At 44.3% G+C, this 27,697-nt stretch overlaps 1 protein-coding gene across 5 annotated transcripts; it reads right to left on the reverse strand.

Annotated features, from left to right (window-relative positions):
• Positions 1-1,443: 1,443 nt before the first annotated feature.
• LOC110489593 (hepatocyte nuclear factor 4-gamma) lies at positions 1,444-27,572 on the reverse strand. Of its 5 annotated transcripts, none has more exons than XM_021562330.2 (10): positions 27,302-27,572; positions 14,277-14,438; positions 13,971-14,065; positions 7,703-7,809; positions 7,410-7,565; positions 6,893-6,980; positions 4,209-4,361; positions 3,653-3,895; positions 3,400-3,519; positions 1,444-2,466 (listed from the first exon to the last, which is right to left on the reverse strand). In XM_021562330.2, the coding sequence occupies exons 1-10, from the start codon at positions 27,328-27,330 to the stop codon at positions 2,423-2,425; spliced, it is 1,197 nt and encodes a 398-aa protein (XP_021418005.2). In that variant the 5' UTR covers positions 27,331-27,572; the 3' UTR covers positions 1,444-2,422. The 5 variants fall into 5 exon arrangements, with proteins under 5 accessions (XP_021418005.2, XP_021418003.2, XP_021418004.2 ...); XM_021562328.2 differs by lacking the exon at positions 27,302-27,572 and adding an exon at positions 21,258-21,911 and having other exon boundaries at positions 14,277-14,442; XM_021562329.2 differs by lacking the exon at positions 27,302-27,572 and adding an exon at positions 21,258-21,907 and having other exon boundaries at positions 3,659-3,895; positions 14,277-14,442.
• Positions 27,573-27,697: the final 125 nt, after the last annotated feature.

Genomic DNA, 27,697 nt, shown 5'->3' on the forward strand with positions numbered 1-27,697 from the left:
CCTGGCTGGCTGACGGCTCTGACAGCTCCTGGCTGGCTGACGGCTCTGGCAGCTCCTGGCTGGCTGACAGCTCTGGCGGCTCCTGGCTAACTGGTGGCTCTGGCAGCTCTTGGCTGACTGACGGCTCTGGCAGCTCCTAGCTGGCTGACAGCTCTGACAGCTGCTGGCTGGCTGACAGCTCTGACAGCTGCTGGCTGGCTGACGGCTCTGGCAGCTCCTGGCTGGCTGACGGCTCTGGCGGCTCCTGGCGGCTCCTGGCTGACTGGCGGCTCTGGCGGCTCCTGGCTGACTGGCGGCTCTGGCGGCTCCATGCTGACTGGCGGCTCTGGCGGCTCCATGCTGACTGGCGGCTCTGGCGGCTCATGACAGACTGCCGGCTCTGGCGGCTCAGGACAGACTGGCAGCTCTGGCGGCTCAAGACAGACTGGCGGCTCTAGCAGCACTGGACAGGCGGGAGACTCTAGCAGCTCTGGACAGGCGGGTGACTCTAGCAGCTCTGGACAGGCGGGAGAATCTAGCAGCTCTGGACAGGCGGGAGACTCTAGCAGCTCTGGAGAGAGGGAAGGCGCTAGCAGCGCTGGACAGGCGGGAGCACCTGTAGCCAAAGGATGGAGAGACAGCCTGGTGCGGGGGGCTGCCACCGGAGGGCTGGTGCTGGAGGTGGCACTGGATGGACCGGACTGTGAAGGCGTACTGGAGATCTTGAGAGCAGGGCTGGAGTATGGAGAGCTGACCCAGGTGCTATCAAATCCCCGACACGCTCCATCAGGCGAATGCCGTGCCTCATGCACCAACACAGCACCTCCCTCATAACTCTCTCTCTTCCAATTTCCCCATTAACTCCTTCACTGTCTCTGCTTCGCTCACCTCCAACACCGCCCTGACCGGCTCATGTTCCATCCTTGGCTCCTTACGGTAAACAGGGGGAGTTGGCTTAGGTCTGACTCCTGACTCTGCCACACTCTCCCTGTTCCCCCCCAATACATTTTTGGGGCTGCCTCTCGGGCTTCCAGCCGCGCTGTCATGCCAGTTCCTCGTGATGCCGCCTCTCTGCTTTCGCAGCCTCCAGCTCTGCTTTGGGTCTGCGATATTCCCCCTTCCTTTTCCATCCAACTCGTCCTCCCATGTCCATGAGTCTTGTGATGCTGGCCGCTGCTGCTGCTGCTGCTGCTGCTGCTGCTGCTGCTGCTGTTGCTGTTGCTGCTTCTCCTGCTGCACTTCCCCTGGCTTTGCCCAGGGTCCTCTCCCGTCTAGGATTTCCTCCCACGTCCAGGAGTCTTGTGTCTTCGGCCCGCGTTGCTGCTGCCCGTTACCACGCCACTTGGTCCTTGGGTGGTGGGTGATTCTGTAAAGGTTTTCCTCCTCTTCCTCTGAAGAGGTATAGCAAGGATCGGACCAAGATGTGGCGTGGTAAGTGTCCATGGTTTTTAATATGAAAAAACTCAACATGAACACAAATACAAAACAATAAACGTGAACAAAACCGAAACAGTACCGTGTGGCGAACAACTAAAACAAACAAATAACACAAGAACTAGGGTCAGAACGTGACAACCTCTGTATTTTTTCATAACTATGTCCATGTTCATGCAAAAGCAGACAAAAGCAGAGGCAACAATTCAATGAAAATAGTGTTCTGTCATAATCACAATACACATTGTCTAAAGTGTATACACCATTTGACAGTCTAAAGAAGTTCAATAAGATTCATTTGACAAATACAACTGAATTTAAACACCAAATTTGACAGTTTTCATACGATATCATATCATAACAGTAATCTCAAAAGACTTAAAGCCACTGCAGAGTTGATTAAGAACTAAATATATAGTGAGTTATATTATTGACAAATACATTATGCTCCAGTAAAGCACCACACCACAAGCAGCATGGCAACACGTGAACATCATGTGTTACAGACACAGTCCTGATCACTTTGAGAAACACATACTGTATATAATGTACACGGTGATAGCAAATCTCTCACTCCATCTTCAACGATGAGCCTATGGAAAGCTTAAATACATACGGTCATTTACACCATAATAACAGAGGCTCAGAGACTAGGAATCATCTAATGATTTATAGATGCTACAATTTACACAGATTACTCAATTTGTAAACTACTGAACTGGAGTGAAAACCTATGGCACTAAATAGGGTTGAAAACATCAAATATTTTACACCTTTACACACAGAGGGCAAACTCAGGTTTTGACACTACCATTGAATGCATGATTTACGAGTTACGCATGGAATGTATATCTCAAATGAGTATTTTGCCCATCGAACAGACTTTCTGTAGTTTTTTGTAGTTGTTATTCGCGGGTCGGGTGCTGTACACTCAGGGGGAGGGGGAGGGATATGCCTTTGTGGGAGGCGGAGCCAGCGGGAAGGAGGGGCTTGAAGTTGACTTGATAATCTATGGACCCTGAGGAGGAGATGGGATAGGAGTGTCTGGAGACGCTGTGAAGAGAGAAGAGGGAAAGAAAGGGGGAGATGGGGGGGAGAGGGGGAGAGAGAGAGAGATGAGCCACACCAGAGGGACAGAGGGAGAGAGAGAGAGAGAGAGAGAGAGAGAGAGAGAGAGAGAGAGAGAGAGATGAGCCACACCAGAGGGACAGAGAGGAACAGAACGAGACAGAGAGACAGAGAAAGAGAGAGAGAGAGAGATGTGCCACACCAGAGGGAAAGAGAGGGACAGAGAGAGACAGAGTGACAGAGAAAGAGAGAGAGATGAGCCACACCAGAGGGACAGAGAGGGACAGAGAGACAGAGAAAAAGAGAGAGATGAGCCACACCAGAGGGATAGAGAGGGACAGAGAGACAGAGAGACAGAGAAAGAGAGAGAGAGAGCCACACCAGAGGGACAGAGAGAGACAGAGAGACAGAGAAAGAGAGAGAGATGAGCCACACCAGAGGGACAGAGAGGGACATAGAGACAGAGAAAAAGAGAGAGTTGAGCCACACCAGAGGGATAGAGAGGGACAGAGAGACAGAGAGACAGAGAAAGAGAGAGAGAGAGCCACACCAGAGGGACAGAGAGAGAGAGAGAGAGACAGAGAAAGAGAGAGAGATGAGCCACACCAGAGGGACAGAGAGGGACAGAGAGAGACAGAGAGACAGAGAAAGAGAGAGAGATGAGCCACACCAGAGGGACAGAGAGGGACAGAGAGACAGAGACAGAGAGACAGAGACAGAGAGACAGAGAAAGAGAGAGAGATGAGCCATACCAGAGGGACAGAGAGGGTAATATGGAGCAGTCATGGTTGCTTGCGTGTGTGTGTGTGTGTGTGTGTGTGTGTGTGTGTGTGTGTGTGTATCTTACCTATCTGAGAAGTGTGTGTAGCAGGCATGGCTCTGATGACCAGTGCGTGTGTGTGTGTGTGTGTATCTTACCTATCTGCGAAGTGTGTGTAGCAGGCATGGCGCTGATGACCAGTGTGTGTCCAGTCAAAGGGTCCTGGGCTAACTGGGTGTGGCCTGGTTGGTGCAGGTGGGCGGACTCTGATGCCAGACCTGGAGACAGGCAGACAAACCAGCCAATCAGGACAACATATTTACCACTAAATGTACACACTACTACTCACCTCCAAGTAGCGTCATAACATCTATATTTCTGAACAATACTATTAATATGATGTTATCATACAGCCACCTCCCAGCAGCATCTCCTGCAGTAGGTTGTCTATCTTGGCCAGGCCACAGAGTTTAACAAACTGCAGTTGTTCTATCATCTGCCAGGTGATGGACTGTAGAGTAGGCAGCAGTAGCAGCAGCTCTCCGAACCTCCCTCTGGAGTCATACTGACGGTCGTTAATATAGTCCTCTAGACTCATCTGGACCTGCAGACGCATCGCCTTGATCTTAGACGGATCACGCAGAGACTTGGCATCTGGACAGAAGGAGAGATGGACGGATGAAGGGATGGATGGAGAAAATGTATTGATGAATGATATGAAATGAATGTGTGAAGACTTTTGGTGTCTGGGTGGAACAAAAAGAACAGAGAACAGTCACATGTCAATGATTAACAAAACCATTCAAATTAACTTTGTTCAGTTGAATAAATTAAGCTATTGTGTAGTGTCTGTGGTGTGTGTGGTGTGTGTGGGTGTGTGTGGCGGGTATGTGTGTGTGTGGTGTGTAAAAGTGTGAAAATACAGTATGGAAGGTTGCCTGGTTCGAGAAACGTTCAAGTGCTTTACCAGGGTCAAAGAAGACGAGTGCCTTGAGAGCAGCATACTCATTGTCGTCTATCTGGATGTCCTGGAAGGGCAGGACCAGCTCACCTAGAACACGGTTAGCTACGCGGCCGATCTCTGGCTCCGCACTGCTGCCATGGATCACACACCCATTACCTGGAGAGGGAGAGGGATCCGTGTGTGTTTTGGGAGGGGGGTTGAGTGTGTGTTTTGGGAGGGGGGTTGAGTGTGTGTTTTGGGAGGGGGGTTGAGTGTGTGTTTTGGGAGGGGGTTGAGTGTGTGTTTTGGGAGGGGGGTTGAGTGTGTGTTTTGGGAGGGGGGTTGAGTGTGTGTTTTGGGAGGGGGGTTGAGTGTGTGTTTTGGGAGGGGGGTTGAGTGTGTGTTTTGGGAGGGGGGTTGAGTGTGTGTTTTGGGAGGGGGGTTGAGTGTGTGTTTTGGGAGGGGGTTGAGTGTGTGTTTTGGGAGGGGGGTTGAGTGTGTGTTTTGGGAGGGGGGTTGAGTGTGTGTTTTGGGAGGGGGGTTGAGTGTGTGTTTTGGGAGGGGGGTTGAGTGTGTGTTTTGGGAGGGGGGTTGAGTGTGTGTTTTGGGAGGGGGGTTGAGTGTGTGTTTTGGGAGGGGGGTTGAGTGTGTGTTTTGGGAGGGGGTTGAGTGTGTGTTTTGGGAGGGGGTTGAGTGTGTGTTTTGGGAGGGGGGTTGAGTGTGTGTTTTGGGAGGGGGTTGAGTGTGTGTTTTGGGAGGGGGGTTGAGTGTGTGTTTTGGGAGGGGGGTTGAGTGTGTGTTTTGGGAGGGGGGTTGAGTGTGTGTTTTGGGAGGGGGTTGAGTGTGTGTTTTGGGAGGGGGTTGAGTGTGTGTTTTGGGAGGGGGTTGAGTGTGTGTTTTCCACGTGTTATAAGGGATGTACTGTTTGTGTGTGTCTGTTAGTGATTCGATTTTTTATTTATTTTTTTGGTTGACAGCTAGTCTTTCTAGGGTCCGACACATAACGAATAAAACATTACAGACAAAAGCCTATACAATTTACATACAGTACATTTAAACACATTAAAATGTAGTGTGTGTGTGTTTGTGTTTGTGTGTGCATCTGTCAGTTACACATACTGTACATGTCAGTACACACACACAACAAGTAGGTCACATGTCAGTACATACAGACAACAAGTAGGTCACATGTCAGTACATACACACAACAAGTAGGTCACATGTCAGTACATACACACAACAAGTAGGTCACATGTCAGTACATACACACAACAAGTAGGTCACATGTCAGTACATACACACAACAAGTAGGTCACATGTCAGTACATACACACAACAAGTAGGTCACATGTCAGTACATACACACAACAAGTAGGTCACATGTCAGTACATACACACAACAAGTAGGTCACATGTCAGTACATACACACAACAAGTAGGTCACATGTCAGTACATACACACAACAAGTAGGTCACATGGGGGAGAGCGTTGTGCCGTGAGGTGTTGCTTTATCTGTTTTTTAAAACAGGTTTGTTGTTCACTTGCGCTATGTGAAATGGAAGGGAGTTCCATGCACTCATGACTCTGTATAATACTGTACGTTTCCTTGACCTGGGGACTGTGAAAGACCCTTGGTGGCATGTCTGGTGGGATAAGTGTGTGTGTCAGTGCTGTGTGTAAGTTGACTGTACAAACAATTTGGAATTTCCAACACATTAATGTATATAATATATGTATGTTTCTTATTAAAAAACAAGCAGTGATGTAGTCAGTCTTTCCTCAACTCTCAGCCAAGAGAGACTGGTATTAATATCAGCCCTGTGATTACAATGAAGAACAAGTCGTGCCGCTCTGTTCTGGGCCAGATGCAGTTTAACTAGGTCTTTCTTTGCAGCACTTGACCACAAGACTGGACAATAATCAAGATAAGATAAAACTAGAGCCTGCAGGACTTGCATTTTGGAGTGTGGTGTCAAAACAGCAGAGCATCTCTTTATTACGGACAGATCTCTCCCCGTCTTTACAACCATTGAATATATATTTTGACCCTGACAGTTTACAATCTAAGGTAACACCAAGTCATTTAGTCTCCTCAACTTGTTCAACAGCCACACCATTCATTACCAGATTCAGCTGAGGTCTAAGGCTTATGGAATGATTTGTACCAAATACAATGCTCTTTTAGAGATGTTCAGGACCAGTTATGGTCAATGATATCAAAGACTGCACTGAAATCTAACAGTACAGCTCCCACAATCTTCTTATTATCAATTTCTTTCAACCAATCATCGGTCATTTGTGTCAGTGCAGTACATTTTGAGTGCCCTTCTCTATAAGCATGCTGAAACATTTGTGTCAGTGCAGTACATTTAGTCTGTTATTAATTTGTACAATGTGTGAGTGTTAGTACCTGCGTTGTGTGTATGTACCACCACTTACTAACTCGTTATCTGGATAGTTTTACCATCTACAAATCATCTGTAGGGGCAATCCATGTCTTCTATGTATTTTCATCTCTGATAAGAAGTGTTTAAGCCAGAGGCCTCCATAGATAAAGCCTTGGTCAATGATTATCAGGGTATATAACAGTCTTGCAGGGCAACGACCTGTTAGACTCAAAACAAGCTTGGCAAAGCAGTATGGCAGGTTTTGACTGGGTGTTACCTCAGTAACACGCATAAAGGAGAGGTGATTGGTCAGTTCTTACCAAGAAGCAGGAAGTCCTTATAAGGCATTGACCTCTTGGCGACCCCAAGTAGAAGGTGTTCCCCTGCATGAGCTCTGAGCAGACTCACCTGGACAAACACACACACACACACACACACGAAACAAAACACACACACACGAAACAAAACACACACACAGCATGAGAAACAAGGACATGAGTAACGAAACACCGGCTACAAACATCTCAGCCTCATTTGACTCTAAACCATTAGCTACGGACTGGAGCCAGAAACATTACTGTGTGTTTCTGGAAGGTCACAGGCACATTCAAAAGGCTTTAGTTGAGTCGTGGCAAAACTTTGACAACCACTGTTTTGTTTCAGTCCAGTGCCAGTCACTTCTTGGTAGTCATGTAGTTGTCCTAGCCTAGTCGGGTTGTGTACCTGGTCAGTCACTTCTTGGTAGTCATGTAGTTGCCCTAGCCTAGTCAGGTTGTGTACCTGGTCAGTCACTTCTTGGTAGTCATGTAGTTGTCCTAGCCTAGTCAGGTTGTGTACCTGGTCGTCCAGGGGCAGCTCTCCGAAGGCAGGAATGTACTTGGCCCATTCCACCAACACAAGCAGCTGTTGTCTCATGGAGTCACAGACATCCCCCACACCAGCTGACTTCTGTTCTGACACATCTACTGCACCCCTGGGACTGGATACATTGATCTAGAGAGAGAAGGAAGCTGTCATACAGATGAATGGAGACTCTCATGATGATTTTAACCACCTTCTACATGATTGCTTAGAGCAATTGTATTTGTCCTCTGTGTGTGTGTGCGTGTGCGTGTGTATGTGTGTGTTACATGTTGAGACAGGGACTCCGCCTGGGCAAGAACAGTGATAGGTAGGAGATCCTGATTGTCCTGAATGCTTCTTCTGGAGCTGATACGATCTCTTTCATTCTGAACCGCTGAAATACACACACACACACATACACACACACACACACACACACACACACACACACACACACACACACACACACACACACACACAGACATATCAGATGAGATATATCACTATGATATTACTGTGTTAACATTTCCCACAGCTAAGGTGTAAGACTAACAACCGCATGGATCTGGATAGATTCAAGTCCCCCCTGAATTTGCTGACACCATCCTAGAAAAAGAGCTGTGTAGAGAGGTGAAGTCAAACGTTAACCAATAGCAGCCTTGAACAACATGTCATTAAACTCTATGCCAAGGTTATAGGGCCCATAAACACACACACACACACACACACACACACACACACACACACACACACAATCCTTCTCTGATACACCTCATGAACACAGCGTTCTCTGAATAATTACTTCTGGTTAATAACATAGTTAGTTTCAGACTCCCAGACTCCCAGGGCTAGCTTCAGCCTCCCAGCATCCATAATTTCAGCCTCCTAGCCACCAGGAGTTACTTTCAGCCTTTCAGCCACCCAGAGTTACTTTCAGCCTCACAGCCTCCTAGCCACCCGGAGTTACTTTCAGCCTCACAGCCTCCTAGCCACCCAGAGTTACTTTCAGCCTTTCAGCCACCCAGAGTTACTTTCAGCCTCACAGCCTCCTAGCCACCCAGAGTTACTTTCAGCCTCACAGCCTCCTAGCCACCCGGAGTTACTTTCAGCCTCACAGCCTCCTAGCCACCCAGAGTTACTTTCAGCCTCACAGCCTCCTAGTCACCCAGAGTTACTTTCAGCCTCACAGCCTCCTAGCCACCCAGAGTTACTTTCAGCCTCACAGCCTCCTAGAGTTAGTTTCTATCTCCCAGCCACACAGTATCTATAGTTTCAGCCACTGAGCCTCCAAGAGTAGGTTTAATAAGACTCCCAACCAAGCAGCATCCATAGTTTCAACCTCCCAGTCACTCGTATCCATAGTTTCAGCGACCCAGAATCCATATTTCAGCCTCCCAGCCACACAGTATCCACATTTTCAGCCTCCCAGTCACCAAGCATCCATCATTTCAGCCTCCCATCCACCCAATATCCATAGTGTCAGCCTCCCAGCCACCCAGCATCCATAGTTTCAACTTCCCAACCACCAAGTCTCCATCGTTTCAGCCTCCCAGCCACCCAATATCCATCGTTTCAGTTTACCAGCCAGCAAAGCATCCATAGTTTCAACATCCACCACCCAGTAGCCTCCCAGCCACCCAGGTTCCTTCATATCAACCTCCCAGCTACCCAGCAGCCATAGTTTCAACCTCCCAGACACAAAGTATCCATAGCTTCAGCCTCCCAGTCATGGAGCATTCATAGTTTTAGCATCAAATCCACCCAGTATCCAAAATGTAAGCTTCCCAGTCACCAAGCATCCACAGTTTCAACCTTCCAGCATCCCAGCATTCATATTTTCAGCCACCCAGCATCCATAGTTTAAACCTCCCTGCCACCCAGTAAACATGGTTTCAGCCTCCCAGCCACCCAACATCCATAGTTTCAGCCACCCAGAATCCATATTTTCAGCCTTCCAGTCACCCGGCATTCTAAGTTTCAGCCTACCATCCACCCAGTATCCATAGTTTCAGCCTCCCAGTCACCAAGCATTCATAGTTTCCAACTCTCAGCAACCCAGCATCCATAGTTTCAGCCACCCAGAATCCATATTTTCAGCCTTCCAGTCACCCGGCATTCTAAGTTTCAGCCTACCATCCACCCAGTATCCATAGTTTCAGCCTCCCAGCCACCAGCATTCAAAGTTTCAGCCTCCAATCCACCCAGTATCCATAGTCTAAGCTTCCCAGCCACCCATCATCCATAGTTTCAACCTCCCATCGACCCAGTATCCATAATGTCAGCCTCCCAGCCACCCTGTATGCATAAGTTCAGTCTCCCAGCAGCCCAACATCAATAGTTTCAGCCAACCAGAATCCATACTTTCAGCATCTCAGTCACCAAGCATCCATCGTTTCAACCTCTCACAACCCAGTATCCATAGTTCAGCCTCCCAGCCACCCAGAATCCATTATTTCAATCTCCCAGCTAACCAGCATCCATAGTTTCCACCTCCCAGCCACCCAGAATCCATTATTTCAATCTCCCAGCTAACCAGCATTCATCGTTTCCACCTCCCAGCCATCCAGCATTCATAGTTCCAGCCTCCCATCCACCCAGTATCCAAAGTTTAAGCCTTCCAGTCACCAAGCATCCATAGTTTCAGACTCTCAGCAACCCAGTGTCCATGGTTCAGCCTCCCAACCAACCATAATCCATATTTTCAGCCTCCCAGCAGCCCAGCATCCAAATATTCAGCCTCCCAGCCACCCAGCATCCATAGATTCAACCTCCCAGCCACCCCAGCATCCACAGTTTCAGCTTCTCAGCAATCCAGTATCCATAGTTCAGCATCCCAGTAACCCCTTGTCCATAGTTTCAGCCTCCCAACCACTCAAAATCCATAGTTTCAGCCTCCCAGCCACCCAGATTCCATAGTTTTAGCCACAAAGCATTCCATAGTTTAAGCCACCCAGCATCCGTAGTTTCAGGCTCCAAGCCACCCGGTATACATATTTTCAGCCTCCCAGTATCCCAGCTACACAGTATACATAGTTTCAGCCTCCCAGTATCCATCATTTCAACCTCCCAGCCACCCAGCATCCATAGTTTCAACATCACAGCCACGCAGTATACATAGTTTCAGCCTCTCTCTCAGCCTCCCAGCATCCCTAGTTTCAACATCCCACCCACCCAGTATACATAGTTTCAGCCTCTCAGCAACCCAGAATACATAGTTGCAGCCTCCAGGGATCCATTGTTTTAGCTTCCCAGCCACCCAGCATCCATAGGTTCAACATCCCAGCCACCCAGTGTACATAGTTTCTGCCTCCCAGCCACCCAGCATCCATAGTTCCAGCCTCTCAGCAGCCAGTATCCATATTGTCAGCCTCCCATCATCCATCATTTATACCTCCCAGCCACCCAGCATCCATAGTTTCAGCCTCTCAGCAACCCAGTGTCCATAGTTTCAGCCTCCCAATCACACAGAAGCCATAGTTTCAGCCACCAAGGATCCATAGTTTCAGCCTCCCAGCCACCCAGTATCCATAGTTTCAAACTCCCATCCACGCGGCATTCATAGTTTCAGTCTCCCAGCCACCCAGTATCCATAGTTTCATCCACCCAGCATTGATAGATTTAGCCTCCTCCCAGACACCCAGCATCCTTACAGTGGTTCCTCCTTTAAAAGTTGCGTTATACTGCAGTACACCTTGTAGGCTGCGGCAGCATTCTGTGGCATATTATTTGATTTTTCAGCCATTGATTCTGTTAATAGGTTAAACATTTCACTTTAAATTCCACGTATCCTGAAAATGACAGCTGCTGCTTTAGATTGAACTGTCATATCTCAGTTATTGTTTTCATAGATACAAAAAATAAGCTATTTTATTTACTTTCAGAGTGCGAGCTGATCAAGGGGTCAAAACTTTAGATATTGCCAGATGTATGTTCATTGTCTGAGGGAACAGGCCGTGGAAGCTTTATTGCTGGCAAAAGTGTCCATAACCAGAAGTAAACTGTTCAGTGTTCTTTTTCTCTCGTCTTGTTGTACATGGAACTTGTTTCACACTCATTCATTAAAAAACCTTAAGATGTCAGCTGCTAATTTTCAGATTTACACCACATAAACACTCCATTTTCACTGAACTATCAAGCCCCTGTTGCTTCCAAGTCATCATTTCCCTGGGGGTTAACCTTGCAACAACCAAGTGGTGAGACACAACACAACGCCCTCTATGTTTTAATGTTTCAGGTACACTCAGATAGGTGTCTGCGTCACATACAGTCAGTACCCACTCACAGAGGCACACACAACTTGCATTTCTATAAACTCATTTCTATAAACCCCCCCCCCCCCAAAAAAAAAAAAACCTTTTATTTCTCTATTAGGGTGGAACGCTTATGGAGAGATGTTTGGAGTGCTGTGACATATCAGTACTACAACTTGCTGCACAGTTTGGAGGAAGAAGGCTACCTTGACCTGTTGAATTCCATCCCCATCTTCTGTGTGGGACATGTGTTCTTACCTCGTCTGTGGGCAGATCTGCAGCATTTCACAGAGAGTTTGAATAATCACCCTTTGAGTATAGAGGCGAACCTGACACCTCACCAGCTGTTGCCTTAGCACTACACAACTGATTCAAATGATCAAGTCATCATCAAGCTTCAAGTGATATTTATGTATTCATCTGTGATCTGATAATGTAAAAGTCTAGTAATGATATTATCTTATACTGTTTGTCCTCGTGTGTCTGTTTTTCAGCATAAAGTACTCTGTAGCCACTTAGTGTGGACACCAGGTGAGACTTCACACACACAGATTCCTGTTGAACTTTAACTACCTTATTTTCTCAATAACAGTCTCTCTCCTTCACTTCATCCCTCTCCCCCTCTCCCTAAATCCACTAGGTTATATCAGCTGTGTTGGTGAACCCCTCCCGCATCTGAACTGGCGGACACGGAGGGCACAGCATGATCATAGGTGAGAGGTCACTTTGTCGGGTCAACAGGAAGTGTAATTAAAGAGATGCTTTACATTGACACACAGATAGAGATGTAGTAGTCCCAGCGTTAATGATCCAAGGTCAGTTTTGCATTTCACCTCCTGGTGATTATGATTACTGACTGTGTTAGAATAAAAAATATAAAAAGCTTAATCATGCCCTCTCTCTATCCATCTGTCTCTTGTCTGCAGGTATGTTTTGATGTGAGAGAGGATGCCAACCCCCAGTCCCGTCATCGCCACCTCACCCGCTACTAAGATAACCTTCGGGCCAACTGGGAGCCCCGGGCTGGTTAGGAGACACCACTAGAGACACTATTATATAATTGTGATGAACTGAGAGAATAATAGGGTAGCACTGTGATTCATTAATCATATGCTGTCTTCCCTGTTCCTCTGTTTTACCTCTTTCCTTTCCTGTCTTCTACACCCCCCTCTCCTCACCTCCTCTTTCTTCCTCTTGTGTTTATAATGCACACCATATGTGCATTGAAGTACAGATTGAACTTGTATTTATAATATAATATTACAATTATAATATTTATAATGCATTTATTATGTATTTATAACACCTGGATAATGAACTTCTTTCAATAAAGCGTTTCACAGTATCACATTGAAATACTATCCTGTGTCCTCAGATTAATGCAGATGAAGGGAGTTAGATATGTATAGGAAATGTAGTGTACTGATTTTATCTGTATATATGAATTACAAATCAGCCTTTACTTAAATCATGTTTCTAGTCTTTTGCATATTAATAATGTTTACACTGTTGAAGTGTATCATTGTAATACATACTGTACATGCAGACACAGCATCATTCAAAGAATGGAGTTTGATTCACCTGGTATTGGATATGACTGAAAAAAGAATGTCTCACAGAGATTCATACCTGAACCACACCTTTATTTGCCAAGGAAGAGTACATGATCAGTGAATATATTCAATGCACAGGCTACAATGTGGGGATCTCATGTGTGGTAATGAAGCCGTGACGCTGGACGCCTCTAAGTCCCGCGGTGTAAGCTTGCAACTTTTAAAGGAGGAACCACTGTAGTTTCAGCCTCCCAGCCACCCAGTATCTTTAGATTCAACCTCCTAACCACCCAGCATCCATAGTGTCAGCCACCCAGCCACCCAGCAACTATAGTTTCAGCCTCCCAGTATCTATCGTTTCAGCCTCCCAGTCACCCAGTATCTTTAGATTCAACCTCCCAACCACCCAGCATCCATAGTTTCAGCCACCCAGCAACTATAGTTTCAGCCTCCCAGCCACCCAGCATCCATAGTGTCAGCCACCCAGCAACTATAGTTTCAGCCTCCCAGTATCCATAGTTGCAGCCTCCAAGTCACCCAGGATCCATAGTTTCAGCCACCCAGCATCCATAGATTCAGCCTCCCAGCCACCCGACATCCATAGTTTCAGCCTCCCAGCCCTGATTCCCTCCTCACACTGACTGCTTCACTTTTACTCTTGTAATATGTTGAATTTGCAAGTACAGAGTTAGTGCTGGGCTGGAACAAAAGTCTGTATTGATATTCAGTAGTACTGGTTTGATGTGGCCCACCTTCTTTCTTCATGCCAGCTCTGAAACACTGGTGGAGCCTGCAGAACCGACACTGGTTCCTCTTGTCCTTGTCCACCACACACTGACGGTTAAACCTGGAGACGCACAGACAGATACACATACAGGATCCAACACTATGGGCCTTCCTTGTAGTTCTGTACATTCCAGCATTACCAACTAGTGACTTCTCTACTTGCAGCAGCGTAAGGATTACTGTGACGTTAACATCTCATATTATGTCTGTTGTTATCATAGACATAGGCTCTGGTGAATGCAGCTGTAGGCTGAACACACACACACACCTACCTGCAGGAGTAGATGTGGTTCTTGCGTATGGAACGTCTGAAGAAACCTTTACATCCGTCACAGCTGGAGGCTCCATAGTGTTTCCCTGTAGCTTTGTCTCCACAGATAGCACAGTTACCGTTCACTACATCTGCCTGGGACAGGCCCGGCTCCGCTGGCATACTGTCTAGAACACACACATTACCCAAAGACTGGGTTAGTTTGCTGAGCTTAAGTCTAGGTGTTAGTGCAGGGGAGCTAATGTACATTTTATGGTCACAGTAAAGGTTGCACGCACGAGCGCATACACACACATCCTTCTGGCATCAGAAAAACCTCTTCAGTTCAAATAGGGAAATCAGTCGTTTTGTGCATGGGAAATCAAGGCGTCTTGGCAGAGGAAGAGAAGGACAGGGACTCTATAGCGTTGTGCTAGCTGTCTGCTATCTGCCTATTACAGTATGGGGGACAGTGGGAACTAGTTTAGGACAGCTTTGGGTGCTTTCATCTGGTTTATTTGTTGATATTGTGGTGTTGAAGTTGTGCCTAGTGGTTAGTGGTTATTTTTTTATTCTTCTTGTTTTATTTGTAATGTACATTTATCTTCCTGTTTGTGTGAAAATGTTTGTACTCAGGGCACTATTGGGAATGACACTCTGGTCTCAATTGGGCTACCCTAAATAAATAAAAGTTAATATAAAATCTGAGATAAATGTGAAAGACAGCAATCATTTTAAACCACATTCCAAAACCATGTTATCTAGGTTTTTTGTATCTACATGGCATCATGTCAAATCAAATCAAAGTTTATTTGTCACGTGCGCCGAATACAACAGTGAAATGCTTACTTACAGGCTCTAACCAATAGTGCAAAAAAGGTATTAGGTGAACAATAGGTAAGTAAAGAAATAAAACAGTAAAAAGACAGGCTATATACAGTAGCGAGGCTATAAAAGAAGCGAGGCTACATACTGACACCGGTTAGTCAGGCTGATTGAGGTAGTATGTCCATGTAGATATGGTTAGTGGCTATGCATATATGAGATACGAAGTCAAGAGAAGGGGCCTCAAAACTCTAGAACCAGGCCAAGTAACAACCCCTGCATACCCAGACTGAGAACAAGAACCAGTATATTGAGACAAAGACCAAGGCCACATGTGGTCTGAAGTGTTCTCAAGACCAAACCCATCAGATCACATTACAACAAAGATAACAAACTCAGGAATATATCTAATCTAAAGTAATCTGTGCATTCATATCTCTACTCACACCAGACATATTCCTGCATACACCAACCATGTCCAAGGTGGAAGAATACATATTGACAATGCCAAAGAGAATAAAGTAAATGTTTGACCAACTTCCCTTTAATATTCCTTTTATCAGTCGTGTTGAGATGACATCAGTGGATGTCCCAACTTCTTTTCATATTGTAGGCCCACAATAAACCTGTCTTTATGACACTGCAGATCCCTATCGAAACAGACCTCTTATCATTCATGGATTATGAATGAATGGATAAATGCAATATTCAACTGTTTTTTTTAAGTGCATTAGGGATTGTGAGTGTATAAGCAGAATGACAAATGACAATCATCAATGTTATTCAGACAGGTGAAGCTGCTCTAATTTAGCCCCATGGAGCTGAATGGAAAAAATAATTGTGTGCATATTTTGCCAATTTGATTGTGTTCTCCACACCGCATTTCTCCACACCGCATTTCTCCACAACGCATTTCTCCACACCGCATTTCTCCACATCGCATTTCTCCACACCACATTTTAAGCCATCAGTGTGCGTTACAGAGCAATTATCTATGGAAATACAGCCATGGAGCTGGTTGGCGGCCATATTGGAAAACTGCCGCCCTAGAAAATCAAATCACATTGTATTTATCACACGCTTCTTAAACAACAGGTGCAAATGCTTACCTAATTAATGCTTACATCCCAACACTGCATAGAGAAAAAATATGAGGAATAAATACACAATGAGAAATTATAAGTTGGCTATTTACACAAGGTACCAATACCGAGTCGATGTGCATAGGTACGAGGTAATTGAGGTAATATGTACTGTACGTGTAGTTAGAGGTAATGTCACTCACTATACACAGATAATAAACCGAGAGTAGCAGCGGCTTATAAATGGGAGTGGGGGGGTCAATGCAAATAGTCCGGGTAGCCATTTGATTAGCTGTTCAGGAGTCTTATGGCTTTGGGTAGAAGCTGTTAAGAAGCCTTTTGGACTTAGACTTGGCGCTCCGGTACCGCTTGCCGTGCGCTAGCAGAGAGAACAGTCTATGACTAGGGTGGCTGGAGTCTTTGGCAATTTATAAACATCGGCTGGTATAGAGGTCCTGGATGGCAGGAAGCTTGGCCCCCGGGATGTACTAGGCTGTACGCACTACCCTCTATAGTGCCCTAAGGTCAAGAGGCCAAGCAGTTGCCATACCAGGTGGTGATGCAACCAGTAGTCCTCTCAATGGTGCAGCTGTAGAACATTTTGAAGATCTGAGGACTCATGACAAATCTTGTCACTTTCCTGAGGGGGAATAGGCTATTTCGTTCCCTATTCACGACTGTCTTGGTGTGTTTGGACCATGATAGTTTGTTGGTGATGTGGATACCAAGGAACATGAAGCTCTCAACCTGCTCTACTTCAGCCCGGTCGATGAGAATGCCCTCCTTTTCCTGTAGTCCATGATCATCTCCTTTGTCTTGATCACCTTGCACCACACTGCCAGCTCTCTGGCCTGCTCCCTATAGGCTGTCTCATCGTTGACGGTGATCAGGCCTGTTGTGTCATCAGCAGTCCTGTAGCTTAGCATCTGCGTCATCTGACCACTTCCGTATTGAGCGAGTCACTTGTACTCCTTGCTTTAGTTTTGCTTCTAACCAGGAATGAGGAGAGTAGAGTTATGGTCAGATTTGCCAAATGGAGGGAGAGGGAGAGCTTTGTATGTGTCTCTGTGTGTGGAGTAAATGTGGTCTAGAGATATTTTCCCTCTGCTTACACATGTAACATGCTGGTAGAAATGAGGTAAAATGGATTTTAGCTTCCCTGCATTAAAGACCTCGGTCACGTGGAGCGCCGCCTCTGGATGAGCATTTTCTTCTTTGCTTTTGGCCTTATACAACTCTTTGAGTGCGGTCTTAGTGTCAGCATTGGTTTGTTGTGGTAAATAGACAGCTACGGAAACATTTAGATGAAAACTCTCTTGGTAAATAGTGTGGTCTACAGCTTATCATGAGATAATCTACATTAGATGAGCAAAACCTCGAGGCTTCCTTAATATTAGATTTCTTGCACCAGCTGTTATTGACAAATAGATACAGACCGCCACCCCTTGTCTTACAGCTCTTCTATCTTGCCGATGTACGGAAAACCCATCCAGCAGTATGTTATCCATGTCATTGTTCATCCACGACTCGGTGAAACATAAGATATTATATTTTTTTATTTCCCGTTGGTTGGATAGTCTTGATCAGAGCTCATTCAGTTTATCCAATGATTGCACGTTGGCTAATAGGACTGATGGTAGAGGCGGATTACCCATTTGCTGTCGGATCCTTACAAGGCACCCCGACCTACATCCCCAATATCTTAGTTTCTTGTTCATGTGAATTTGGGCTTTGTCCGGTGTCTGAATTAAATCCTTTGCGTCTGGCTCGTTAAAGCAGAAATCTTATTCTAGTACGAGGCCTACCACGTTGTGCCGTCAGCAAACTTAATGATGGTGTTGGAGTCGTGCGCTGTCGCGCAGTCGTGGGAGAACTGGGAGTACAGGAAGGGACTAAACATGCACCCCTGAGGGGCATCCGTGTTGAGGGTCAGCGTGGCAGATGTGTTGTTGCATACTCTTAACACCCTAGGGGTGGCCCATCAGTAATTCCAGAATCTAGTTGTAGAGGTAAGGGTTTAGTCCCAGGGTCCTGAACTTAGTGATGAGCTTGGAGGAACAATGAGCTGAGGTCAATTAATTGCATTCTCATATAGGTGTTCCTCTTGTCCAGGTGGTAAAGGGCAGGGTGGAGTGTAAAAGAAATTGCATGGATCTGTTGAGGTCGTATGTGAATTTGAGTGGATACAGGGTGTCTGGGATTATGGAGTTGATGTGAGCCATGACCAGTCTTTCAAAGCATTTCATGGCTAGAGATACAATTTAAGTCGGAAGTTTACATACACCTTAGCCAAATACATTTATACTCAGTTTTTCACAATTCCTGACATTTAAGACATAGTATTAATCCCCTGTCTTAGGTCAGTTAGGATCAACACTTTATTTTAAGAATGTGAAATGTCAGAATAATAGTAGAGAGAATTATTTATTTCAGCTTTTATTTGTTTCACCACATTTCCAGTGGGTCAGTGTAACGGCTGTTTGAAAAAGAGGACTAAGGTGCAGCGTGGTACATGTTCATGATTTTTCATAAAACTGAACACTAAAACAAAAAATAACAAAGCAGAACAAACGAAACAGTTCTGTCTGGTGCAGACACACAAAAAAGAGAAAATAACTACCCACAAAACACAGGTGGGAAAAGGCTACCTAAGTATGGTTCTCAATCAGAGACAACAATTGACAGCTGCCTCTGATTGAGAACCACACCTGGCCAAACACAGAAATAGAAAACATAGAACACAAAACATAGAATGCCCACCCCAACTCACGCCCCCTGACCAAAACAAAATAGAGACAAAAAGGATCTCTAAGGTCAGGGTGTGACAGTCAGAAGTTTACATGATTTATTTTAGCTTTTGTTTATTTCATCAAATGGGTCAGAAGTTTACATACACTCAATTAGTATTTGATAGCATTGCCATTAAAATTTTAGCCTGGTTCAAATGTTTCGTGTAGCCTTTCACAAGCTTCCAACAATAAATTGGGTGAATTTTGGCCCATTCCTCCTGACAAAGCTGGTGTAACTGAGTCAAGTTTGTAGGCCTCCTTGCTCGCACACACTTTTTCAGTTCTGCCCACAAATGTTCTATGTGATTGAGGTTAGGGCATTGTGTTGGCCACTCCAATACCTTGAATTTGTTGTCCTTAAGCCACAATTGTGGAAGTATGATTGGGGTCATTGTCCATTTGGAAGACCCATTTGCGACCAAGCTTTAACTTCCTGACTGATGTCTTGAGATTTTGCTTCAACATATGCACATAATTTTCCAACATCATGATGATGATCTATTTTGTGAAGCGCACCAGTCCCTCCTGCAGCAAAGGACCCCCACAACATGAAGCTGCCACCTCCGTGCTTCACAGTTAGGATGGTGTTCTTCGGCTTGCAAGCCTCCCCCTTTTTCCTCCAAACCTAATGATAGTCATTATGGCCAAACAGTTCTATTTTTGTTTCATCAGACCAGAGGACATATCTCCAAAAAGTACGGTCTTTGTCCCCATGTGCAGTTGCAAACCGTAGTCTGGCTTTTTCATGGCGGTTTTTGAGCAGTGGCTTCTTCCTTGCTGAGCGGCCTTTCAGGTTTTGTCAAGATAGGACTCGTTTTACTGTGGATATAGATACTTGTGTACCAGCATCTTCACAAGGTCCTTTGCTGTTGTTCTGGGATTGATTTGCACTTTTCGCACCAAAGTACGTTAATCTCTAGGAGACAGAACACATCTCCTTCCTGAGCAGCATGACGGCTGCGTGGTCCCATGGTGTTTATACTTGCGTACTATTGTTTTTACAGATGAACGTGGTACCTTCAGGCATTTGGAAATTGATTCCAAGGATGAACCAGACTTGTGAAAGTCTACAATATTTTTTTCTAAGGTCTTGGCTGATTTCTTTTGATTTTCCCATGATGTCAAACAAAGAGGCACTTAGTACACCTCCAATTTACTCAAATTATGTAAATTAGCCTATCAGAAGCTTCTAAAGACTTGACATCATTTTCTGGAATTTTCCAAGCTGTTTAAAAGCACAGTCAACTTAGTGTATGCAAACTTCTGACCCACTGAAATTATGATACAGTGAATTATAAGTGAAATAATCTGTCTGTTGTTAGATTAGTTGTGTTGAAATTAGTTGTGTCGTGCACACAGTAGTTGTCCTAACCGACTTTCCAAAACTATGGTTTCTTAACAAGAAATTTGTAGAATTGTTGAATTGTTGAAAACGAGTTTTAATGACTCCATCTTAAGACTATGTAAACGTCTGACTTCAACTGTACACCTGTTCTGAAAGGCCCCAGAGTCTGCAGCACCACTAAGCAAGGGGCACCAGTGGAGATTGGAGTATCTGTCCACAGAGCTGGGTTTTACGGAAGAGTGGCCAGAAAAAAGCCATTGCTTAAAGAAAAACATAAGCGACATGGTGTTTGCCAAAAGGCATGTGGGAGACTCCCCAAATCACTGTATTTAACTTGTAAAAAGATACTTTGAAAGTGAAAATATTCAAATTTTACTGCCATTTCCGTTGATGTTTTTTCATCATTGTTGTGCTCATCAAGGTAAAAACAAAGACTATTTGTTTTTTTGTTGTTGACCAAATTTGCTCCTCTAAAACCAATACAAAAATGTTAAGCTATTTGAAGCCATGTAGACCCAACACAAGGGAAGCCATGACCCAAAATGCATTATCACCATCGACCTTTAAGGCCGACGCAAGCCTTTGCTGAAATTACACTATATCAGGTTTTGTTCAGCAAGACAAATTATGCAGGTGTGCCAATTTTTACGCTTTTATACCATATTGAACAATATAGTATTTTTTGGGAGCTTATCTACTGGACTAAATGTACAATATCACATTTGAATGTTTATATTCAAGCTTACAAGGAAAAAGGTCAAGTTGACTTTAGGCTTTTTACTGAAGTCAGAATTCAGATATTGTATTTCTACTAATCATTTATTGACTGCTGGTAGAGGGATCAGGATGAAGCATATCTGACCTTACATTTCAGAAGACACAAAATGACCACACAGATATGTTGCTAGCACCTGTTAACTTGTCATTTTAGCAGACCGTGTGTGTGTGTCCAGTCCACTCACCTCTCCTACCATAGAGGATGTCAGCGTGTTCGAAGCCCAGGCTGCTGTACGTTGGGTCCAGTCCCTCACTGTAGTTGGCTACATCCATGTCCAACAAGGAGTTACTCACTGACACAGACGGATACTTCAACCCTCACTTTCTATCCCTCTGTCACTGTTCTTCTCTCTCCCTCTTTCTCTCTCTAACTCTTTCTCTCTCTAACTCTTTTCCTCTGCATCCCTTTTTCTCTGTCTCCCTTTAATTTGTTCTAATGTATTTTCCTAGCACTATTTCTATTCCTTTACCACTTCCTGTCTGCCTCGGTCTCCCTACCCTTCTCTTCCTCTCTCTTTTTCGTATTCCTCTGTCACATTCAGTTCTTCCACCGTCTGGAGTGTAGAAGGTAAACTAAGTTCCCTGCCATTTGATTGGTACTTTTTTAAGAAAGTGGGTGGGGCCTTGGCAAAGACTTCTCACCTTATCGCTTCTTATTTAATCTCTCCTTCTTTCCCTCACTTATCACAGGGATGGAGAGATAGATATTCCCTTCCCTCTCCATTCTCTCTCTTTTCCTGAGGCATATTGGCAAGTTTGACAGGGTGGAGACGATGTCATGAAGAGGGTGTGTGGGCATGCGTGTGTTAGTGTGTGTCGCCAGTAGGCTGTGGCCTACATAGTCTGCCTAATCAAATCAATAGTCAAGCAATAGAACAGCCTCTACCATGATCACATCTAATCTTCAGGGAGGCAGAGCACAGAGAAAAACACCACTGATAACTTCCATTGATTAACTTCCATTGATTAATCAGACTCTCTAAGTGAAACTAGGGAATACCCATTGACTCCCATTAACTTCCCTCTATGCAAGCCACTGATCAAATCCTTCTGTACAGACAACACACTACTCTTACTACCAGTTACAAAGTTTCACTGCACTAAATACAGTGCCTTGCAAAAATATTCACCCCCTCGCATTTTTACAATTTTGTTGCATTACAATCTGTAATTTAAATACATTTTTATTTGGATTTCATGTAATGGACATACACAAAATAAACTGGTGAAGTTAAATCAAAAAAATTACTTGTTTATAAAAAAAGTGGTGGGTGCATATGTGTTCACCCCCTTTGCTATGAAGCCCCTAAATAAGATCTGGTGCAACCAACTACCTTCAGAAGTCCCATAATTAGTCCACCTGTGTGCAATATAAGTGTCACATGATCTCAATATATGTACAAATGTACAGATGTACATTTGTTCTGAAAGGCCCCACAGTCTGCAACACCACTAAGCAAGGGGCACCACCAAGCAAGCGGCACAATGAAGACCAAGGAGCTATCCAAACAGGTCAGGGACAAAGTTGTGGAGAAGTACAGATCAGGGTTGGGTTATAAAAATATATCCGAAACTTTGAACATCCCACAGAGCACCATTAAATCCATTATAAAAAAAAGGAAAGTATATGGCACCACAACAAACCTGCCAAGAGAGGGCCGCCCACCCAAACTCACAGACCAGGCAAGGGGGGCATTAATCAGAGAGGAAACAAAGATATCAAAGATAACCCTGAAGGAGCTGCAAAGCTCCACAGCAGAGAGTGGAGTATCTGTCCATAGAACCACTTTAAGCCACTTTAAGCCATACACTCTGCAGAGCTGGGCTTTACGGAAGAGTGGCCAGAAAAAAAAGCCATTGAATGAGAAAAAAATAAGCAAATACGTGTGGTGTTAGCAAAAAGGCATGTTGGAGATTCCCCTAACATATGAAAGAAGGTACTCTGGTCAGATGAGACAAAAATTGAACCTTTTTTGCCTTTGAGGAAAACGCTATGTCTGGCGCACACCCAATACGTCTCATCACCCCGAGAACACCATCCCACCATGTTTTTCATCGGCAGGGACTGGTCAGAATTGAAGGAATGATGGATGGCGCTAAATACAGGGAAATTCTTGAGAGAAACATGTTTCAGTCTTCCAGAGATTTGAGACTGGGACGGAGGTTCACCTTCCAGCAGGACAATGACCCTAAGCATACAGCTAAAGCAACACTGAAGTGATTAAAGGGGAAACAGTTAAATGTCTTGGAAATGCCTAGTCAAAGCCCAGACCTCAATCCAATTGAGAATCTGTGGTATGACTTAAAGATGTCTGTACACCAGTGGAACCAATCTAACTTGAAGGAGCTGGAGCAGTTTTCCATTGAAGAATGGGCAGAAATCACAGGGGATAGATGTGCCAAGCTTATAGAGACATACCCCAAGAGATTTGCAGCTGTAATTGCTGCAAAAGGTGTCTCAACAAAGTATTGACTTTGGGGGGGTGAATAGTTATGCAAGTTTTCTGTTTTTTTTTTGTCTTATTTCTTGTTTGTTCCACAATAAAAAATATTTTGCATCTTCAAAGTGGTACAGTGTTGTTTAAATCAAATGATACAAACCCCCCAAAAACATATTTTAATTACAGGTTGTAAGGCAACAAAATATGAAAAATGCCAAGGAGGTGAATACTTTCACAAGGCACTGTAGCTGTTAGAGAATATATGCAATCTGATTGAGGTACTATAATGGACATAAAATAATTGAATGACCTGCATCATTCAGTTTATGAGTGGGGCAAAAGGCATGAGGGTAGTGAGTAAAGTGTAGGGATATATAGCTGATTGCTGTGCAATTAGTTAAGAGCGAGTGAGAGAGAGCGTGAGTGAGAGAGAGAGAGAGAGAGAGAGATAGAGAGAGAGAGAGAGAGAATGAGAGAGAGAGAGAGAGATAGAGAGAGAGAGAAAGAGAGAGAGAGAGAGAGAGAGAGAGAGAAAGAGAGAGAATTCGAAAACATAAAAAAAAAAAAAGCATAAGGACCTTATCTTTCATATCGACGAGAAATCATTTTCAAAAAGACTAAGGTTAAATTGATACACACCTTTATAGGGTTAGGGTTCCAACACGGCCCTATCTCCATGTTACAGAGCTTGTTTACGGAAAACAAACGGAAGACAGTCCTGTGCTAATTAGGAATACCACCCCTACCTTGTCACAACACAACTGATTGGCTCAAATGCATTAAGGAAAGTAATTCCACAAATTAACTTTTAACAAGGAACATCTGTTAATTGAAATGCATTCCAGGTGACTACCTCATAAAGCTGCTTGAGAGAATGCCAAGAGTGTGCAAAGCTGTCATCAAGGCAAAGGGTGGCTACTTTGAAGAATCTCAAATATATAAAAAATGTTGATCTGTTTAACACTTTTTTGCTTAATACATGATTCCATATGTGTTATTTCATAGTTTTAATGTCTTCATTATTATTCCACAATGTAGAAAATAGTAAAAATAAAGAAAACCCTGGAATGAGTATGTGTCCAAACTTTGGACTGGTACTGTATATACAGTGCATTTGGAAAGTATTCAGACCTCTTGACTTTTTCCACATTTTGGTGTGGAAAACATCAGCCTTATTCTAAATTTTATTCAATTGTTGATTTGTTCACTCATCAATTTACACATGATACCCCATAATGACAATGCAAAAAATGATTTTTAGAATTTTTGACATATTTAAGTATTCAGACCCTTTACTCAGTACTTTTTTTAAGCACCTTTCGCAGTGATTACAGCCTTGAGTATTCTAGGGTATGATGCTACAAGCTTGGCACAGCTGTATTTGGGAAGTTTTCCCATTCTTCTCTGCAGATCTGCTCAAGCTCGGTCAAGTTGGATGGGGAGCATTGCTGCACAGCTATTTTCAGGTCTCTCTAGAGATGTTTGATCGGGTTCAGAATGGGTCACTCAAGGACATTCAGAGACTTGTCCCGAAGCCACTCCTGAGTTGTCTTGGCTGTGTGCTTAGGGTCGTCGTTCTGTTAGAAGCTGAACCTTCGTCCCAGTCTGAGGTCCTGAGTGCTCTGGAGCAGGTTTTCATTAAAGAGCTCTCTGTACTTTGCTCCGTTCATCTTTGTGCTGTTGTCTGTGCACAACATTGGTGTACCATGTTTTGTGCTTGCTACCATGTTGTGTTGCTACCATGTTGTTGTTATCTTAGGTCTCTCTTCATGCAGTGTTGTGTTGCTTCTCTTGTCGTGATGTGTGTTTTGTCCGATATTTATATATATATTTTTTTAAATATTTAATCCCACGTCCAACAGGAGGCCTTTTGCCTTTTGGTAGGCCGTCATTGTAAATAAGAATTTGTTCTTACCTTACCTAGTTAAATAAAGGTAAAAAAAAGAATATATATCTTTCCCTCAATCCTGACTCGTCTCCCAATCCCTGCTGATGAAAAACATCCCCACAGCATGATGCTGCCACCACCATGCTTCACCGTAGGGATGGTGCCAGGTTTCCTCCGGACGTGACGCTTCGCATTCAGGCCAAAGAGATCAATCTTGATTTCATCAAACCAGAGAATCTTGTTTCTCATGGACTGAGAGTCCTTTAGGTGCCTTTTGGTAAACTCCAAGTGAGCTGTCAAGGCCTGATTGGTGGAGTGCTGCAGAGATGGTTGTCCTTCTGGAAGGTTCTCCCATCTCCACAGAGGAACACTGGAGATCTGTCAGAGTAACCATCGGGTTCTTGGTCACCTCCCTGACCAAGGCCCTTCTCCCCCGATTGCTCACTTTGGCCAGGCGGCAGCTCTAGGAAGAGTCTTGGTGGATCCAAACTTCTTCCATTGAAGAATGATGGAGGCCACTGTGTTCTTGGGGACCTTCAATGCTGAAAAACATTTTTGGTACCCTTCCCCAGATCTGTGCGCCGACACAATCCTGTCTCAGACCTCTACGGACCATGCCTTTGACCTCATGGCTTGGTTGTTGCTCTGACATGCACTGTCAACTGTGGGACTTAATAAAGACTGGTGTGTGCCTTTCCAAATCACGTCCAATCAGTTGAATTTACCACAGGTGGACACCAATCAAGTTGTAGAAACATCTCAAGGATGATCAATGGAAACAGGATGCACCTGAGCTCAATTTCGGGCCTCATGGAAAAGGGTCTGAGTACTTGCAGTATGTAAACAAGGTATTTCAGTTTTTTTTTTCTAAAACATTTCCAAAAATTCAAAAAACTTATTTTTGCTTTGTCATTATGGGAAATTGTGTGTTGATTGATGAGGGGAAAAAACAATTTAATACATTTTAGAATAAGGCTGTAACGTAACAAAATGTGGAAGTCAAGGGGTCTGAAATACTTTCCGAATGCCCTGTATGTGACAGACATTTGTTGGTCTGAGCCTCTGCAGTCACCAGAAGAGTGCATATTAATCCCCTTCACATTGAGTTTATATTTTAAAGCTACAATATTAAACTTTTTGGGAGCCCAAATCTAAGAAGTGGCAGATCTGTTCTGTGTGTGCTATTTATATGCTTTCCATTCTTAAGATTTATTATTTTACTTTAGGTTTTGTACCCGTTTCAAACAGCTTGAAAATACAATATTTTTGCTTATAGAAAATACATTTCACAGCGGTTTACATGGTACAAAGATTATCTACACTATATTTGCATGTTTTGTCACAAACTGAAATTAGACAAACTATCAGAATTGTAGCAACCAGGAAATGGTTGAGCAATTTCTGCATAGCGCATCTTTAAAATGGTTACGGTAAGAGTTAAGGTTAGGGTTAGGTAAGGGTTATGGTTAGGGTAAGGGTTAAGGTTAGGGTTAGGTAAGGGTTATGGTTAGGGTAGGGGTTAAAGTTAGGGTTTAGGGTTTGGTAAGGGTTATGGTTAGGGTAAGGGTTAAAGTTAGGGTTTAGGGTTAGGTAAGGGTTTATGGTTAGGTTAATGGTAGGGGTTAAAGTTAGGGTTTAGGGTTAGGTAAGGGTTATGGTTAGGGTAAGGGTAGGGGTTAAAGTTAGGGTTTAGGGTAGGGGTTAAAGTTAGGGTTTAGGGTAGGGGTTAAAGTTAGGGTTTAGGGTAGGGACGTCCCAAGGATCCCTGATAACACGACTAATTCATTGCGGCCGATAGGTCAAAAGAAAAAAACAATATGAAAAAGTCACAGAACCATATAAGATTTAGGCAACAAACATCATATGTTAATTATTTATTATTTCAAAGGAGACCGCTTACCTTTCTCTTGGTCCGTCAGCGATGTGCATTAATCCAACAGGACGCTAGTCCACCTGTAAACTAGCCACCAGTTCTGCCACTTGTCCCCCTTGTCACCACACAAAATGAGAGAGTCGTGGGCGAGGAGTTGCAACAACACACGGAGGTTTGGAAAGGGAAGCTATGGGCCTGTAATTCATTGAGCGACACATTGGATGGTGCTGGCTTCGGTTGTCATTAGATCGATTTACTAAACAAACTGAAAGTAGGGTGGGGACGTTAAACAGTAACTAGCCTCCATAAAACTGAGAGGGGAAATAATATAGGTGTGTGTGTGGTCAGCCTTGCCTATGCTGTCGAGACGGGGGTAAAGGGTGAGGAGGAGGTAATGCTTCACAGAATAATAGTAGAACAGTA

The sequence above is a fragment of the Oncorhynchus mykiss genome, chromosome 15 (assembly GCF_013265735.2).
Source record: "Oncorhynchus mykiss isolate Arlee chromosome 15, USDA_OmykA_1.1, whole genome shotgun sequence".
Taxonomy (NCBI): domain Eukaryota; kingdom Metazoa; phylum Chordata; class Actinopteri; order Salmoniformes; family Salmonidae; genus Oncorhynchus; species Oncorhynchus mykiss.